This window comes from Aulostomus chinensis, chromosome 6, assembly GCF_037954235.1.
Source record: "Aulostomus chinensis isolate RoL2024-O1b breed Wild chromosome 6, RoL_Achi_v1.0, whole genome shotgun sequence".
In the NCBI taxonomy this organism is placed as follows: Eukaryota; Metazoa; Chordata; class Actinopteri; order Syngnathiformes; family Aulostomidae; genus Aulostomus; species Aulostomus chinensis.
The window spans coordinates 15,044,706-15,062,784 of record NC_141325.1 but is presented as its reverse complement, the minus strand read 5'-3'; the positions used below and the strand labels follow the sequence as shown (position 1 = coordinate 15,062,784).

At 41.0% G+C, this 18,079-nt stretch overlaps 2 protein-coding genes across 12 annotated transcripts; one reads left to right on the top strand and one right to left on the bottom strand.

The window, feature by feature from the left end:
• Nucleotides 1-114: 114 nt before the first annotated feature.
• LOC147260244 (coiled-coil domain-containing protein 158-like) lies at nucleotides 115-11,945 on the top strand. Of its 7 annotated transcripts, none has more exons than XR_015116533.1 (23): nucleotides 115-553; nucleotides 676-730; nucleotides 965-1,101; nucleotides 1,481-1,623; nucleotides 1,714-1,802; nucleotides 1,881-2,199; nucleotides 2,279-2,334; nucleotides 2,861-2,971; nucleotides 3,130-3,211; nucleotides 3,490-3,606; nucleotides 3,804-3,992; nucleotides 4,545-4,781; nucleotides 4,881-5,046; nucleotides 5,369-5,521; nucleotides 5,936-6,048; nucleotides 6,446-6,604; nucleotides 7,168-7,260; nucleotides 8,619-8,729; nucleotides 9,104-9,255; nucleotides 9,526-9,585; nucleotides 9,776-9,840; nucleotides 10,140-10,308; nucleotides 10,402-11,945. XR_015116533.1 is itself a non-coding variant. In XM_086206724.1 (23 exons), exons 1-22 carry the CDS (start codon nucleotides 490-492, stop codon nucleotides 10,269-10,271), a joined length of 2,724 nt encoding a protein of 907 aa, XP_086062850.1. In that variant the 5' UTR covers nucleotides 116-489; the 3' UTR covers nucleotides 10,272-10,308; nucleotides 10,662-11,945. The 7 variants fall into 7 exon arrangements, 5 of the variants coding, with proteins under 5 accessions (XP_086062849.1, XP_086062850.1, XP_086062847.1 ...); XR_015116532.1 differs by having other exon boundaries at nucleotides 116-553; nucleotides 10,662-11,945; XM_086206724.1 differs by having other exon boundaries at nucleotides 116-553; nucleotides 1,481-1,557; nucleotides 10,153-10,308; nucleotides 10,662-11,945.
• On the bottom strand, nucleotides 6,332-14,567 carry fam47e (family with sequence similarity 47 member E). Of its 5 annotated transcripts, none has more exons than XR_015116535.1 (6): nucleotides 14,404-14,567; nucleotides 13,208-13,544; nucleotides 12,925-13,106; nucleotides 11,605-11,720; nucleotides 8,653-8,777; nucleotides 6,332-6,924 (listed from the first exon to the last, which is right to left on the bottom strand). XR_015116535.1 is itself a non-coding variant. In XM_086206728.1 (6 exons), exons 1-5 carry the CDS (start codon nucleotides 14,433-14,435, stop codon nucleotides 11,633-11,635), a joined length of 489 nt encoding a protein of 162 aa, XP_086062854.1. In that variant the 5' UTR covers nucleotides 14,436-14,567; the 3' UTR covers nucleotides 10,542-11,509; nucleotides 11,605-11,632. The 5 variants fall into 5 exon arrangements, 4 of the variants coding, with proteins under 4 accessions (XP_086062853.1, XP_086062855.1, XP_086062854.1 ...); XM_086206728.1 differs by lacking the exons at nucleotides 6,332-6,924; nucleotides 8,653-8,777 and adding an exon at nucleotides 10,542-11,509 and having other exon boundaries at nucleotides 13,208-13,315; nucleotides 13,466-13,544; XM_086206727.1 differs by lacking the exon at nucleotides 6,332-6,924 and having other exon boundaries at nucleotides 8,542-8,777.
• Nucleotides 14,568-18,079: the final 3,512 nt, after the last annotated feature.

Here is an 18,079-nt window from a genome sequence, read left to right as displayed (position 1 = left end):
GGTCAGTCTCAAGCACTTATTCAGACTTGGTGATGGGAGTTATCAGTTTTATTTATTAACCAGAGAGAAACTGAACTAATTATTGTCCAGCAGTAGGAGGCGGTAATGTGCCTAGCTAAACACTGAAACCATCCACCATTGAGAAGAAGAAGAATATTTCGAAGTGACGGCGCTAACATTAGTGTTTGCGTAATTTTTTTAACTAAGAGAATTATCTGTACTAGATTTGCGCAAGGTCGTAGTAAGTTTTGATTATTAACTAACGATTACCGCTAAAATGTACTGAGTCATAGATGACATAAGTTAACTACGCGGCTATCTAGCCTAGCAGGGACGGTGGTGACGTTCCCATGGCGATGAGACATCGAAGCTAACATCTCGCTAGTGTCGCTAACCGTGATGGGGTTTTCTTCGACCTACATCTTGTTTTGTAACAAGGCTTGGAACTCACTTTCATAATCAATACAGTGGTTACTTATTACAGAAGAAATGTCATCAGAGTTTCAACCTTTGGATTATAGGAGTACAGAGCCTCAAGCAGCAGAAACTACTGGTGAGGAGGTCAAAGAGAACAGGCTCTTTAGCATAGAAACTAGGTTAGCCAGTGTATTGGATTATATTGATTAAGCCACTACTTTTAATTCTTCTCTGAATTTATCATAACTTACTTTGCAGAAACTTTGGACTCTTCTCCACTGAGATTCAACAGTTTGACACTGGATGAGTTAAGGTAGATGCTTTTCTAGATTATTCTCATTTAATGTATTTAATACCCGTCAACATTTAAACCTCTCATTCTCAATTTATGAGCAACAGTGTTGTAATGTTGCTGGAATATTTATTTATGGATCTCCGCTTCCCATGAGTCAAGAAGATACAATGTTAAAATCACAGAGTCCAGACCCAAAAATTGATTGAAAAAAAAATTAAATTAGTGTCTTGATAAATTTTTATATCTTGATAGCGAGGAGCTGGAGAGGCGCACCAAGGAGACTCAGAGGCTTCAGGAGGAGGTAGAAAATGCCACCAGGTTTGCCCTGAAGACATGGAGAGGCTGCACTCATGACATCAGTAGCACACCTTGGCACAGCCTTAATGTGGGTGAGTGCAGGAGCAAAAAAAATGCACATTTGGATACAGTGGAACTGAAGTGTTTCACATTTATGTTTTCAATTACTCATACATAAAGTGTTTATTTTATTTAAAGAATGGCTTTTTTTTCCCCCATATGAGACAATACAAAATAATGTAAAAATAGAAAAAAAAATTCAGGAAGCAAATACTCCTATTCAGTCTTTATTTACTGAGGCTTATAGTGACCGTGTTTGCTATGGTTTGTCATTGTAAAAATTGGGCCCTGTGAAAGAATAAAACTTGACAGAATTCACTAAAAGCAGCAAAGTTGATGTAAATGTTTCTTCGACCACTGCCATTGACAGCATGCTCATGGGTTGCTTAATACTGTTTGCTTGTTTTCCAGATGGTTCATCTTGGGATTCAGCCACTGTTTTAGCTCACCACCAGGGAGCGACTCATCCTCAGGCCTTTGGTCAGGAGGTCAGCGCCCCTGGAAAAGTGGAAGAAGCATTAGATGAATGTCTGCAACAACTGCACATTGAGAAGGTTTTTACAAGTTTATTTTTTCTTTGGGATTAGTTAGAAGCTATCTAACAGACTGATATGGTCTGATTTTATTGTGATCAACATGAACAGGAGGATTTCAGCTGTGACAAGGCTGTGGTGAACCTGCAGGCTAAGCTGCAGAAAGTCCAGATGGAGAAGAACATCTTGTCTGACCTCAGGTGAACACATTGATGAACTCTGCAGCCGTAAGGGAATTTTTCAAAATAACTATAACCCATCGGTCTTTTAATTTATAGACTGAAGGATTCAAGGAAACATGTTGATCAGATGCAGAAGATGCTGCATATGTTGGAAGAACTCCAAAACCTCAAAAGATGTGGGGACCAGAAGCTGCAGGAGAGTGAGAATAAAGCATTGGCTCTTAACAGGAGAGTAGAGACACTGGAAAGGAATGTAAAAGAGATGCACCCTTCACTGTTATCACACAAGAAACAATCTGGACTTGATTCTAGCAGTAGAACTAAAGATGTTACCGCAAGACCGCTACTTCTTGTTGCCATGGCAACAGACTATCTTAAAGATGAGACTGATGAGCAGCAGGAGGGAGTTGTTCTGGTGAGTCCAATTATAAAGTTGAGGCCGTTGAAATTTTCCAAGTAAGCTTATGTTGGATTTTCTATCCGTTTCATTTCAGCCAGCAAGTTATATTGATAATGAAGAATGCAGTGAAGTAAATAAACGAAAAGAAAGGTAAATACTCACTTTTAGAATATTTTCAGTTTGAAATGAAGATGGGTCACCTCTGGTGGAAATAGTAGTAAAGACAGGCTTCTCATTTCCTACTTTGCACATCCTCAATTTTTCCGCTCCTGGCATCTTAGTACCTCCCACCTGAGATGCAAGAAGGCAAGGTAGGAAGAAAGAGGAGTCAAAGCAACAGTCTTCAGATGGAACATCCGCACTTTAGAGTGTCATGTTGATCAAATGCATTCTTCATATACTGCAAAATTTAGCCTTTATTTTAAAAAGAGCTTCCATGTCATGTGACATAGGGACTCCATATCAGTACCAGAAATTAGAGCTAGACCAGCCATATAGAACACCCGTTATAGCCTCCTTTATTTGAGAAGGATACTTTATTGCAATTTAAACATTTGTTTTAGCTACTTACCAACAATATCACTTCATCTCTAACAGTCATGAGCTACGTTCCTCATTTTATGAGATATAAAAATTCCTACTCAAATTTTCTGCGTTTTTTTGGTTATTTTTTTAGAATGGAAGACCTTATTGGAAGTATTGTCCAGGAGATGGCGATGTTGACCCACAATCTGTGCTCATCTAAAGACAGCGGTGTCAGTTTAAGTGTTAAGCTGGAACTGCTCAAGTGAGTGTTCACAGATAATTTATTGACAATAAACTTTACGGTTGTTAAATCAGAAGTGCTATGAATTTATTTCAAGAGTGTGCCAGGTGTTTCTTTAATCAGACATGAAGCTCTTGACTGATGTGTGTGGAAGAGTATTTTTTTGTTTGTTTTCCTAGAAAACTAATAGAGAGGCAGGCATCAGTGCACCAACATCAGGTCATCGAATTGGGGTCAACCCTCTCGTGTCATAAAGACAAGGTAGGAAGAATGTAAAATATTAAGAGTAAGATCCACTGGGGTTGTTCAATGTTGTCCAGATGATCTAATGTAGAGAAAACAGTAAGACAATCAAAGGATGCTCGACTTATAGTTTTGAAAAGTGTTGTAGAGATGAGAAAAACATTTGAGCTGCCAACCACCAAAAGTTTTCAAATTTCCAACCATAAATAATTTACTCCAAAAATTTGCTTTATCTACATTTTCGAATTTTAGGATGACAACTTAAATGTTAAGTAAATAATGTTGTGATGTTTTAGGTTTGTTTGGAGCAGCAGCTCCTTCAGGCTCAGTCCCTGCTGGTGGACATCCAGAGAGAGAAAGAGCAATCATTACGGCAGGTGGAGGAGCTCCAGTCTCAACTCGGCCAAGTTGAGGTAACACAGTAACATGAAGTTAAAGTTATATAATGTAATACGAGTGATAGCTGGAGCTGAAGGTTTGGCGTGGACCCAGACCCAACAGATGGAATGTCAAAACCCATTATTGAGATTCTATTTCTTTAAATCTGCTGTAAGATTCATTTTGGTCATTTTAAATACAGTCCTAATGTGCCTCCTGCATTAACCCCTAGAGATGTGCTAAGCAGCAGCAGCGTGAGCTCCAGGAGGAGGTAAAGATTCTGAGAGGACACTTGAATGTGGCCAGGGAGCAACTTAACAGAGCCGGACAGGAAAAAACCTGCCTACAGGCTGTGCTGGAGCAGAGGGCCCAGGAGAGGAGGACATCCCAGGAGGAGGAACTTGAGCACAGAGCCAAACAGGTAACACACAATGGGATGGGCTATCCTGCATCAGTTATAAAACAGACTATTTCGATTTTTGTTAAACTGTGATCCAATCACTTCTCAGCCTGTTTTGTTGGCTCATTGAACTGAAGCTGAATTGGACAATGTCAGAAATGAACAAGCTAGTGCTGCAGCACTTTGTCTTGTAATGCCACGTTGGTCTTCAAGATGCAATTTTAAGTCACTGTGGAAAACATGCAGCTTGTACATGCAGTCTGGAGCTCTTCTTTCATTCATCATGCTTCCCTGTAGCGCGAGGGAGAAGCTGCCCAGACGACCCTCCAGAGGAAGCTCACGTTGTCCACTTTAATCAGTGATTTAATTCCTTCACTAAAGTCCTCAAAGCTTATACTTTGGAATGTAAACCAGTTTGTAACGTAATGACTCAGGTTTAGAAAATTATCATTTCCTTGTTTTCTTTCCTTGACATCCGAACTCATAAAATGCTGCCTCCAGTTGGTTTGGTGTGAAATATGAAGAGCCAGGTTGTTACCTACTAATAGTACCATTAACTATGTCTTTCTGCAGGCCCTGTCCAGATTTGAAGAAGCTCAGAGTCGGTGCAATGTCTTAGATGCAGAGAGAGAGACACTGAGGCTGGAACTGGATGAAAAAGAGAAGATGGTGGAATTTCTCAGGTTTCAGTGGGAGAACAGTTGCCAGATTGTAGCACAACACAGACACACTATTGACAGCCTTCTCCAGGAGAACAATTTCCTCAGCAACCAGCTAAACCAGCACAAGCTAGAGACACAGAAGCTCAGGGTGAGGAAAACATGGTAGCAACCTGTCGACTTTCACACCCCACCTACTCTTCTTCACCATAGCTAACTTGATTTTGCGTTTTCTTCTCCTCTTAACCAGACTGAGGTGGATCAGCACAAGTCAGACATGGCAGCTGCAGAGCTGGAGAAGCACCAGCTTCATGCCTCTTTAACGGAAACTCTGCGTGTTCAGGAGGAAATTCTGGAGAAACAGAAGCTCAGCACCCTGCTGGAGGTGCAGCATGTGCAGCTACTCACTCTCGCTAGTGAGTTCAACTTAACTGCATGCTACCAGCTGGCTCCATATCTGATAAAGCCTTGGTTTCATATAATATCAACTTACGCAATGATGGCCTGTAGGACTTTTGCTTCCTCTCAGCCGCAGACTTCTAAAGCAGATGGAATTAGAGTTCATTTTAGTGCTGTTTCTAGAAAGTGTCCAGCTCTCAAAGATTTTTTTTTTTCACCATCATCTTTATCATCTTGTCCTGCTGTGTTAAGAAAACAAAGTTTGTGTTTGCATGTGTGTTAATGTGTGTGTGTTTCTCTGTGGATACAATTCATGTGTTTTTGTGGGCGCGATTTCAGAGGAGCATAAAGAGTTGAAACAGCTCCACAGCTGTAAGAATGAAGAGCACAAGGGTGTGGTGCTAAAGCTTCAGAGTCAGCTGAAGAGTACCCAGGCAGAGCTAGTCCAGGTCAAGAGTACCCTGAGGACCCTGGAAGGAGCCAATGGACATGGTTAGACCTGAATCTTTATTAAAACTCAGACATAATGAGAATATATAGTTTGCGGAGAAATGTCTGCCCCGTTGGGGTTGAATTATTATTTTTTTTCTCTTCCAAAGTCAGATCAAGTGTCCAGATATCAGTGAATTATAATGAAATCTACTTGCTTCAGAGAAGAAAAAAAATGACTGAACTCATTTGAGATTGCATTTATGTTTGTTCTCCCACAGCTGCATTCCAGTAGGACATATGATCTAGCAGGCATAACCATTAACACATGACCTTGATCTGTTTAAGGACTGAAGATTTAAGTACCTATGTTCTTGATATATTATGTTCATGATGTACTTTCTCACTTGATAACATCATTGGCCTCTCTCTGTCTGTATTTCTTGACTGTATCTCATGGGTTTGTCTCCGCCTCAGGCCTTCAAGTGGCCGTGGGAATGCAGAAGGAGATCACTGCTCGGAGAGATCAGACTGACTGTCTGCAGGCCAAAATTCAACACCTGGAGGAGACAGTCGAGAAACTCTGCCAGGTTAAGAGTCAATCAACATTGGTTTGAGTCTTTAGTGTTTTATTGGCCAGATCAATTGTCATCAACAGTGTAATGTACTTGAAAGTAATCTAACCAGTGTGAAAAGATATATGGATCCAACAGGCTTTCACATTAGAGACATACAGTAGAAGTCTGTAGAACAGACTTGACATAAGCAGCTCATTTCATTTCATTGAGATCTAGCTGTTTCTCTCATAGCTGCAACAAAAATAACATCTTGCTTGGGTTTTAAAAATACACATCAGGCCATAACCACTCAACAGTAACTCACAGTAATAATTGTAATTTTTTTTAGCTTGAATATTCCAAACTGTTCTTTTGAGACACCATTTTGCAGTCTCACAACATCTCACCATATCTTCCTTTTCTATTATAGGAGAAGTGCTACCAGAATCTGGAGAACCAGCATCAGCTCAAGGAGCTTGTGTTGGTCAGGGAAGAGAAAAGACAACTTACCAGCGAGCTGGAAGCCCTCAGCTCCAAAGATAAACAGCTAAGAGACAGGATTGGCGAGCTGGAGGCGATCCTTCACAAGGTGCTTCTCCTTTATTTATTGCAGTTTTTATATCACCATCATAAACAGTCTGGATAGGATTGTGACAGACTGAAATACATATTTAACTTTGGGATAATTTAAAGCAACACACACCTGACGCTAGAAATTAAATTTTTTTTCAACAAAGAAGAATTCGAATCCCAAGTCATTCCCAGGCCAGGGACATGTAATCCTTCCATCTGGTCCTCAGCCTACCCCGTGGCCTCATCCCAGCTGGATGTTCCAGGAAGCATTGTCACCAGATGCACAAACCTCCTCAAGCGGCTCCACTCTTGTCCTTTAGGGAGATGGCAGCCACCCTGCTGGGAAAACCCATTTTGGCTGTTTGTATCGTGATCTTGTTCTTTTGTCACGACCACAGAATATAGTAGGATGAAGAGTATTTATACATGTGATAATATAAAATACTGTCAATTAAGAAATACTGTAAGTGTGTAGTTTTAAAAGGTGTTGATGAACAAAAACATGACTTTGTGGGTGGGTGGTCATGTTCTCTTCTTGATCTTTTTGTGTTTATCACTGTCCTCTCTGTCTTATCAAAGATGTCTGTGAACTTCGCCGACTGTCAGGATTTCATCCAGCTGCAGGAGCAGGAGTTTTTCCGTCTGAAGCTCAAACATGCTCTGGACTTGAAGGTAAAGCTAAATAAATATCTTCTAATCTTTTTGCGTGCGGAAGTGGAGCTAACCTACCCGGTATATGTAAATGTACAGGACCTTTCACTTAATTTCACTTTGACTTTTTGATATTGTTTGCAATGATTTTACTTTTCTTAGTGTGTCAGTGGGGAATTTTTTTTTTTTTATCAGTTTCATATTAGTTTCTGATAGTGATGCCAAACATAAAGTCATTTGTGTTTTGACAAAAACACAAATCACACACACACACGCGCACACACACACACGCAGAACCACAATCTCAACATCATCCAGTCACTCAGACAGATAGGTAGAAGAGTCCTCTAAGGGCGCGTTTCCACTGGCTCACTTCACTCGGCTTGCTTGGAACCCCAGCGGAGCAGAGACCAAAATGGTAACGATTAGTACCACGTGGGGTCAGTGGAAACGGGTCCAAACCAACCTGACACGAGCCAGTGGAAATGCGCCCTTATCTCTGAGCAACTCCGCCATCAAATACCATGAGAAGCTGTCCAAGGAAAGGTTCTCAGACTACATGTTGATTAAATCGGGGTGTGTGATGCAGTCTATGTAAAGTAAATCGATAGGCCAGGCCAACATTAGACATAACTGTGCCTAAGGCTTTGGCACAAAACTGTGTAAAACATACACAGAAGTCCCAAGTTTTCTCTTCTTCCTGTATTTGTGATTATAGCATCTAAATTTACCATATTTAACAAATACAAGCAACTATTCAGTGAAAAGAAGGAGTTCATATCGTGGCCATGGATGTGGTTGACATGGAGAAATAATCACCGACTGGGGACCAAAGAAGAATAAATAATAAAGAGGGAGAGTGAGAAATTCACCTGTTACGGCACCTCACAGTTTCAGCTAGATCAACATGACAGTAACACAGTCTCAAACAGAGAACCAGAACAGAACGTAAAGAACTGCTGTCAAGACTGTAGCAATAATGTGGTCAGTATCTTGTTCGGGGCACCCCTCCAACTGTTAGATGGCTGCTCTACCTCCTGAGCCACACCTCCCCTACAATGCACAGACTGAATGATGAAATTTGATTGGTTTGTTCACATTTTCTCTAGATATCACCATAATATAGTCATTCCTTTGGTCACGATAATCATGTGGAAAAAAATCTGATGATCTGACAGTGATATTTGAGTACAAAGTGGGACAAAGTATACTTTTCAAACCCAGGGAATCTGACATAAATGTCGTTAAAGCCCAACTCCAATAAAGGTGTGGTACCCTCTGCCCTTGAGGTGACTAAAGACCCTGGAGGAAACATGTCCGTTTGTTAGTCCATGATTTTCATTTAAGCTTCAGAAACAACCTATTTTGTCTTTCTGAAGGAGCTACAAGGTCAAAATGGAAACGTGGCTCCACCTGTCTCAGACTCCTCGGGCCCTTGTGCACTCAGTGATCCTCCCTCCTGCCAGCTCGCCTCCAACACCCAGATCAAGGTAGAGTCAGGAACTCCGTATATCTTGCCTGTCTCCCACGGCTCCAACCTATCAAATGCATGTGTGAATCACTGTTTATTTTGCTGTGCACAAGCTCAGCACATCTGCTAGGCCTTTTAATCAAAAACACATCAGGAATTACATCCCGGTGGTACAGAGAGAAACCAAACTGTATATCATTTTAACACAGTAGTGAAATTCTGCAGCTGTTTGGTTTGACAGACTTTAACATGATAGAATAATCTTTTCTCTAACTCTTTGAGAATGGATTGCGTGATATAGTTGTTCCTCTGTTTACTTTATGTTATAATAACGATAAAACATCAGTCACACACCAAGGTTTTCTGTCTTTTCTCCTCCTTTGTCTACTGAAGTGTAAGAGGCGGCAGGAGAGCCCCACCCAGGTGCTTCAGTCTCTTGTCAAAGAGCTGCGACAAGAAAATTCAGAGAACCACAGACCACACACCAATAACAGCGGCATCCACAGGAGGAGGTCCGCACCAGAGAGAGTGCACAGAAGCGCACTGTACGTCCTGCTCCACTCCTATACGCTGGAAGGATTAGCTTTGTTCTTAGGTTAGCTTAGGTCACTTATCATGTGATACTACAAAGGGAAAAGGAAGTCATTGTACTGTAGGTGGTGGGCTCTCTGTACATAATCAGACTTTTTGCCATCTCTTGAGCTTTGAAAGAACAGACAAGCTGTTGAGCTGATAGCCTTTAATCTAAATGCGTTTGACATGTTCTTCTTTAGTGCCTGACAGCATGTTTGATTGCTCCTCTGTAACTATTGCAGCACTGAACCAGCTCAAACACTAAAACCTGGATCCAGATTCAGAAGAAAAACTTGTGGCAGGTAGGGAGCACATCCCCCTCCACAACTGTCTCAGTGTGTGCTTGAACATGGATGCCTTCAAACTGTAAGATGGTCACACCATCCAACCATGAGACCTTTTAACCCTCATGTAACATTTAAGGCACTGCTAAGTGCCACAGGATGTGTAATGTGTGTGCTTGTTTGTTGTTTGCGCACACACTGTGTACAGTGAGCCACATCTCCTGAAGACAAGTGAGCAGAATGAAGGAATTATAAGCAACTCCAACGGTCAAAGTGAGTTTTTAATTCCCAGTTAATGATACTTTCCTGGAAAAAGACAGTACACTGTTGAGGTCATCTGTCTAGCTTTAAGGCTTAGTAGATTCATTGATTAATCAGTTTCACGTTGTAATCATCTAAATCATTCCTTGTCACAGCTAAGCTAATTGGAAACTTATATTTGATGTTTGAATATTTGGTCAAAGCCATTTCAACTCTATAATACATTAGAAATCTGTTGCAGCCTTTGCTTGCCAAATCAAGTAAATACATTAAGATGTGAAGCTTATCAGTTTAAATCAATAAAAGAAAAGATATTTTTTCTAGGTTACCCGATATCAACTCCTGTGACCGCAGCAAGATACGTTGTCTCTGCTCAACTACTGTCATTGGGCCGCAAATCACCAGTGCACTCTCTTCTGACCTCTGACCCGAACAGCAAATAGAGACACATCAATACCACCTATCTGATTCCTCTTATTAGTAAGTAGTTGCACTGGAAAAAAATAGCTGTGTGTGTAGCTGTATTACATGTATATACAGTACATCATTTTGTATTTTTTTCTCTGATCACAGCAGCGGCTTGTCCAGAGGCTGAGATAATACACTGAATGAGTTTAATAAACTCAGATACTGTGGAGCTAATCAATAATAGCATGAAACGCTAATACATGTGTCATCGACAGCACTCCAGGTCTTAGCAACACTCATCTCCCTTGCTGGGAACTGAAATCCCTTTCGTGCATGTTCCTTTAACAGTTCCCAGACTTTATCTGACTGATGGATGTCATTTCAAACCTCAGAATTGATATGAATTTTTGTTTTTTGTCTTGCAGAAATTCCAAACAAATCATGGAATGAAGTTGAATGTAGAAGTACATACAATCACCAAACAAGTGTATTTCCTCAAGTCTTATTTTAAATAAAGTTTTTTTTTTTTATTAATGTACCCGTTTAAGAATTCGTTTTAGAGTTTATTCTGAACATACATGCATTGCTGTATAAGATACAGGGGAGAAATAGTCAATAACAATATGTTCAGAATTAGAACTACATTGAGAGGATTTCATGAAATGTCAGATAAAACTAACACAGAATAATAGACACAAGTGGATTATGCCTATTTGCAACAAATTCTAATACAAAGCAGCATCACTTGAGTATTATAATCCTCATGAAAGGATGATTTATCTCTGAGCTGTTGTATTATTAAATGAAAATGAGTATCACATTACTGAACACACATCAATATACTGACACGTCCCGTCTCGTTGTGATGCCCTCAGTCCATTCTGGTTTAACCATCTCCTGACTCCTTTGGTTGTTTTTCCCTCAACTTGACATAAAAGTATCTGTTTTGTGTTGAAAAGATGGAAGCAGGACTGAGTTTGGAGATGTAGCAGGTGGTAGTCTTCAATCTTGGAATGTGTTGCTTGCAGCAGCCGTCAGTTTTTGGATGCAATTATTGTTACTTGACATTTTTCATTTGTCATATATCGACATATTTTTGGCTTTAGATTTTGTGAAATGTGAGTAATCAGGATTGGTTTATTGCTGACTTTCCCTTGTTGTACATCGTCTTTCTGATATCATGGGAACAAGACTTGATAAACCAGAAAGCTGGTGCTGAAGTTTCTTCCAGGCTACTGTCCAAATCTCTCAGTGCAGTGGTGGTTATTCTACCCTGCAGGAGTCAAATGGTCCTTTTTTAAAATGACATCATGTCAAAGGTCTGAAGAACAGAAGCAGTAATGCTGACTCTGATTCTATGTCTCTTACCTGCAGAAGCCACTACTTTCATGTCCTCTCAGCAGCCCTCTGGCCTTGTTGTGCCGATCCCGTTCATTTGCGCTGTGTACGGGTTTTGATAATCTGGAGTTTGAACGTCACTGCCACTGTCAAAAGATGGAGAAGTGTCGTCTTATTACAAATGGGGAATTCTTTATGTTTGGTGGTCAGGTATTTATTTAAAAAAATGGATTGGTATAATAATAATAATAATGATAATAATACATTTTATTTAAGGCGCCTTTCAGGGCACTCAGGGTCACCTCACAAACAATGGTTAAAAGGACACAACAATATACGGTAAATGCAATAACATCAAAAATCAGAAATGTAGATGGAGAATGAGTTGGGGGGGAGTGGGTTCCAGAGGCAGGGGGGATTCATCAGTGGGGATGGTGAAACTGGGAGTATAAGTGAGAGAGGATTTAGAACTGATGAGGAGGACCTCAGTTTTATCACTGCTGAGTTTGAGAAAGTTTTAGGAGAACCAGGATTTGATTTCTTGGAAACAGACACAGAGGGAGGGGGGTGGGAAGGTGGAGGCGGGTTTAGAGGAAAGGCAGAGCTGGGTTTCATCCGCATAGCAATGGAAATGGATGTTGTATTTTTGGAAGATATGACCAAGGGGAAGGAGATAGTTAATAAATCGGATGGGACCGATGACAGAGCCGTGTGGAACACCAGGGAGAGGGGAGAAGGTTGGGAACTGAATGTCCTTAGCTTGATGAACTGAGTGCGGCCTGAGAGGTAGGAAATGAACCAGTCCAGGGGTGTGCCAAATTTTCCAAGAGATGCTAGGCTGTTGAGGATGGTGTGGGAGATGGTGTCAAAGATGAGAATAGATTAAAGTCCGGAGTCCGCTGCTATCAGGAGGTCGTTGGTGATCTTTAAGAGATCGGTCTCTGTGCTGTGACGTGGATGGGAACCAGATTGGAACCGTTCATATAAGTTATCATTATGGATAATGAGAATGAGAATGAACCTGAGATGCAACTACTTTTTCCAGGATTTTTGAGAGAAATGGTAGGTTAGAGATGGGTCAAAGGTTTTGATGTTGTTGGGATCAGAGCCAGGTTTCTTTGGAATGTGTGTTAGAGCCACAGTTTGAGAGATGATGGAACAGAGTCAGAGCTTAGGGAGGAGTAAATGATAGCAGTATCAGGGCCAACAGAGAGGGCAGGCATGCGATGACCGAAGAGGTCAGCAGTGGGTCGAGCTGACTGGTGGATGTTTTAGATTTCAGACTGAGGTCAGAGATTGTAATTGTAATGAAAATGTAATTAAAGTGCTATTGGAGCAGTACTACATTACCAGTTATAGTTCCAGTGCTTTCTATTGACAGGCTCTTCTTGTTTTGTTATGTTCACATCTTCCTCCTTTGGCTCTCTGTAATTTCCCTCTCCTTCCTCCTCTACATGCCGTGATGCAAGCGTGGCAGGTGCCTGGGAGATGTTTATGTCTGGGTCTAAAACGGAAAGGACCTTATCGAACAACTGGGGAAATAAAACAGCATCGTGGAAATAAACATTGGATACAAATTATTGTCTTTATTCAGACTTCATTCATTCATCTGCTGTGAGTGATTTTCACTTACCTCTGCAGGCATGTGATCCTTATAATGAGGGTGCAGGACTAGAGGATGCTGGGTGAGTTTTTCCTCCACAGCAGCCACATACTCTCTACGAATCTGCTTTTTTATCATCTGCTTTGAGAAACAAGCACGCTCTTTAGAAATGAGCGTTCGAGATGTTTGATTTCCGTTGTGGTTTGTGTTGCCATTGAAGATAACCGGTGAAATAACTCTCCGGTTCTCAGACAGTGCTGGAGAGCTTTCATCAAGGATGGTATTTACCAAACTCCAGCCCCGGCTGACCGAGGAGAGCCTGTGTGGTGGAACTTTAAGATACTTGTTCTGCAACCTCTCCTCATACCTGTTAATTCACAGGAAATGATTTAAGTCAGCATGGAAAGAGGGTTTGTATATTTGAAATGATCTATTGTGTCTGACTTATGTGGCAGTTTTTGGATATCATTTAACCTTAGTTTGTAAAACATTACAAATACACTAGTTTTCTATTAAATATCTGTATAATGTGTACCCTGTGGCTAAAATAGAGACCTGACTTCTTCTGCAGTGTGTTTAAATAGCATATTAACAAACTCAACTTTAGATTCAGTCAATGCAGAGGATGAAAGCGGCTTTCAGCGAGAGGCGGGGTTCACCCTGGACAGGTCGCCAGTCCATCACAGGGCCAACACATAGAGACAGACAACCATTCACACTCACAGTCACACCTACGGTCAATTTAGAGTATCAATCAGCCTCGTCCCCTCTTGACGTCTTTGGACTGTGGGAGGAAGCTGGAGTACCAGAGAGAACCCACACAGGAACAGGGAGAACATGCAGACTCCACACAGAAAGATCCTGTGCCCGAGCCGGGACTTGAACCCGGACCCTTCTTGCTTTGAGGCGACAATGCTCACCACTGCACCATCAGGACGCCCACGCAAATCATATCACGTCTATTTTACAGAGGAGGGGGATCTGAGATTGTATGTGACTCAAGTCTTAAAGTTTAAATGTTCCTGATAGACATCGATGAAACAAGTACATGAAGCAGGCTGGTATGTTTTACTGATTAGCTGAGCGATTACTCAAGACTTCTCCTGCCGCTGCTGAACAAGTTTATTCAGCTAATATTGGCAAAGAAGAAGCTCTACTGGTTTCTTTTACCAAAGGGAATTCATAAAAGGCTCCATCTTAAAAGAAAGACTTTAAATAACACTCACCGATGGAAAGTTGGCCTGTTTTTTGCATCCATAGCTCCTTATCAGTATCATTAACTCCCTTTTATCCAGCACTACCTAAAGCTAACACGAAGAGAACTTGGTGAAAATTTGGCTCTTGTCCTGTCCCAGGCTAGAGGATTGTTATCTGGTAACCATGGCAACAACAAAACAGGCCCTGGTGGGACGGTTGTATTTATCTAAGTGATTCAGCTGTTGTGGTGTTTGAGTGATAGTTGTTTTAGTATAAACATAACTCGTCTATTTTTAGAGCGAGGTTTATGTTTCATTCTTTTACCATAAGAGTGAGGAACAGAGCGCATTTAGAAAAATGAGTGAGTCAAAGTAATGAGTCAGAATTAGTCTGTGTGGGGTAGAATGGGTATTTGAGCACTAGGGGGCTCCCCTTGGTAGAACTCCTCCAGTTGTTTGTTGGCACCCGATGTCACCATAACCAAATCTCTTCCAGACACTTCTGTAATAACTCAAGTTAGGTCCGGTATTTAATATCTGAATTATACACAGAAAAAAGAACAAAATGATGTAAAAGTAGACTTACTGTGTGTAAATGCATGTGTAGGAAAGAGCTGTAGATGGTTTCTCACATTATATATTTATTTATACAATTGATTGTATGGCTTGAGCTAATTTATGTTTATGAAACAATCTCATCATTTTATCCTCTTAGTGTTCTTAATTTTCCAGAATCAATGTGAACCCTATTAATTTGACATGAGTTCTGCGCTCCAAGCTACTGGTTTGACAAAGCTCAGATTGTAGAGAAATCATGGTGTTTTGTTACCTTTGCCAGTGTGGCTTTACAGTGTGTTTGTTTGTGTGACTGTTAGCAGGTTCACGTCGAACCCACCGAGCTGATTCTAATGGAATTTGGTCAAGAGGTGGAGATAACGAACAGATCCAAGCATTTATATTCACTTTCTTCCTTTTTCACCCTGATGTAAATGGCTATTAAATACCTTATCTGCTTTTCTTATACTTCCTCTTAGTGTTCTCTTACTTCCTAAAGTTGATATTTACGCACTGAATTGGTCAAGAGGTGAAGATCTGGATCATGGCACAGATTAATGAAGCTATTTTCCATTTTTCTTTAACACCCCTGTCTAACTTGCTATTAGATACTTTCTTTTCATTCGCTTTTGATTCGGTCTCAACTCTTAACTTCCCAGGGTTGATATTAAGTTTCCATATGAATCTTAGTCTCCAAGGCTTACTGGTGTCTGCCTCAAGATAGTAAGATTAGTGAGAAACCATTGTGACTTCTCAGCACAGAGAAGTGATTGTTGTCACCTCTGTCATTGATAATTTGTGTTTGGTTTGTCCTTCTGGCTGCTTGTGTATAAAACAGTGGGCCAATTCTCATGAAACTGAGTCCAAAGACTGAAATGTGAATGATGGAGCACATCCAGGAAAATGTTTTCCATTCATCCACTTATTCTGTTAAGGGTCATGGCCCCTCCTATGACCCTGGGATAGGCCGGAGCCCTTCAGGTGGCTAATCCTGGACAGGTCACCAGTCCATCACAGGGCCAACACATAGAGACAGACAACCATTCACACTCACAGTCACACCTACGGTCAATTTAGAGTATCAATCAGCCTCGTCCCCTCTTGATGTCTTTGGACTGTGGGAGGAAGCTGGAGCACCAGAGAGAACCCACACAGGAACAGGGAGAACATGGAGACTCCACACAGAAAGATTCCGTGCCGGGACTCGAACCTGGAACCTTCTTGCTGTGAGGCTACCGTGCTGACCACTGTGCTCTTGCTGTTTTGATTTCCCAGAATTTATGTTGACACAAGACACTTTATCCAGAGACAGAGCTCTGGATCACATATCAGAGCTGTAAATATAACATGTACATTGACGAAAACATTCTGGCTCACTAACAGTGATAATATCTGTAAACATATTACAATTGGTTGAGATGCTAATAAGAGTTTATTCAATAGTGGGCTTCTGGCCTTGGCGAAGGTCTGCGCTCTCTGAATGCTCCTGTTCTTGGTCACATGTTGTTCCCTTCAGGACTGATGAATTAGCTAATTAGCCTGGGTTCAAGTCCCCGGACTCTCCTGCTGTTCAAACACAGGGGAAAACACTGCTGGGACAGAGAGACTTGTGTTTCCCCCCTTTCATTGCTGATGATCCCTATTTATAGCAAGAAACTAACTTAGTAAACAGTTTCAATGCAGTCAGTCAACTGTCTAATGAGCCGTTTCAGTTTGTTTGCCAGCAACACAGTGTGCTTGAATGCATCTATAAAAGCACATTTGAGGCTTCAATTCATTGTGAAGGATGTTTTAAAATTGGTATCATTAGCTCGTAGAAACGTGAAAGAAGCAGCACCCGCCAAGAAATTTAATGTGATGTTTGATTTTAAATGTCCAAATAACGTCAGAAAAGAGCTATATTTTCAGTAAATCATACGGAAAAGAGACTTCTTGCATTAAAGGTGATACAGATACATGACTTGTTATATATATTTTTTTTTTGTAATTGAACTCAAGCCAACCATTTCCTGTGGTGACTGAATAGGTTTGTTTATCTGTCCAGCAGTCCTCTCGCCTCCATTCCTCGTGCTGTCACAGGACTGCTCTGAGGCAACAACATGATGCAGCAGCTACCGCGCGGATGAATGGATAATGTTGTCGTCAAACACGCTACGTCACTGTGGCACCATTTCTGCAAGGAATTTCCGACAGTGGATTGTGCAGAAGTACAGTCACGTGACTCCGCTCCTCCCAACCGAATGTTTTAACAGCTTTCTCCCACATGCCTTTTACTTTGATGGGGTTGACAGTTGAGTGTCAGGTCAGCGATCTAAATTGACAAGTGAGTGACATCTGAACCACTCAAATTGCAGCTCAACCAGATGAGTAAAGGCTAATTCTTGGTCTCGGTGCATTTATCATTTGAAAACATCTCAGATATTTTGGTGCTTTAACTTCAAAAGTAAAGCTGCTGGTGAGGACTGGGGAAATCAAATGAAATCCCTTCAGACCTGCCTGGATAACACACACGCACACACGCACACACACACACACACACACACACACACACAAAGATTTATTTATACACATAGTAAGTTCACGTTTTTAGGCGTGCTAATGAGGACCCTCCATCCATCAAAAGATAAGATGTTTTATTTTTGTCTTGCTCTCTTTTCTGTCATTTCTCTTCTTAATTGCAGTACGGAAACACTTGTTTACATGAGGTTTTACATACCGTACCTTTCTGTCCTCTTGAGAAGGATTTCCTTGTCATGTGTGTCCTGACCTGCAAATATTGAGATACAATGCCTGTGAAGTTGCTCATTGTCTGCAAACTGCTCTCCTAATGGTTGTTTAAGATGGCCTGACTGAGGAGAGCTCAGCCCCTTGAGGGGAAAAAAAAAAAAAAAATCTAAGTCAATATTAGGATGTGGGAGCCTTATCTGCTGCATGGTTTACACATGCAAACTCCAAAGCAGGATTGCTGATATGCCTGATGCTTCAAAAGTCAATTGATAACATTTGATACGAAATTCATTGAGATTTATTGAAATTTGTCTGGTACAAGGTAGAATTCAACATGCTGGACTCTCCAACAACAGCAAAATGATATGAAAAATACAAAATATGTTGACCAGGATTTATTGAATTTTGTTTTAATGAGATAACT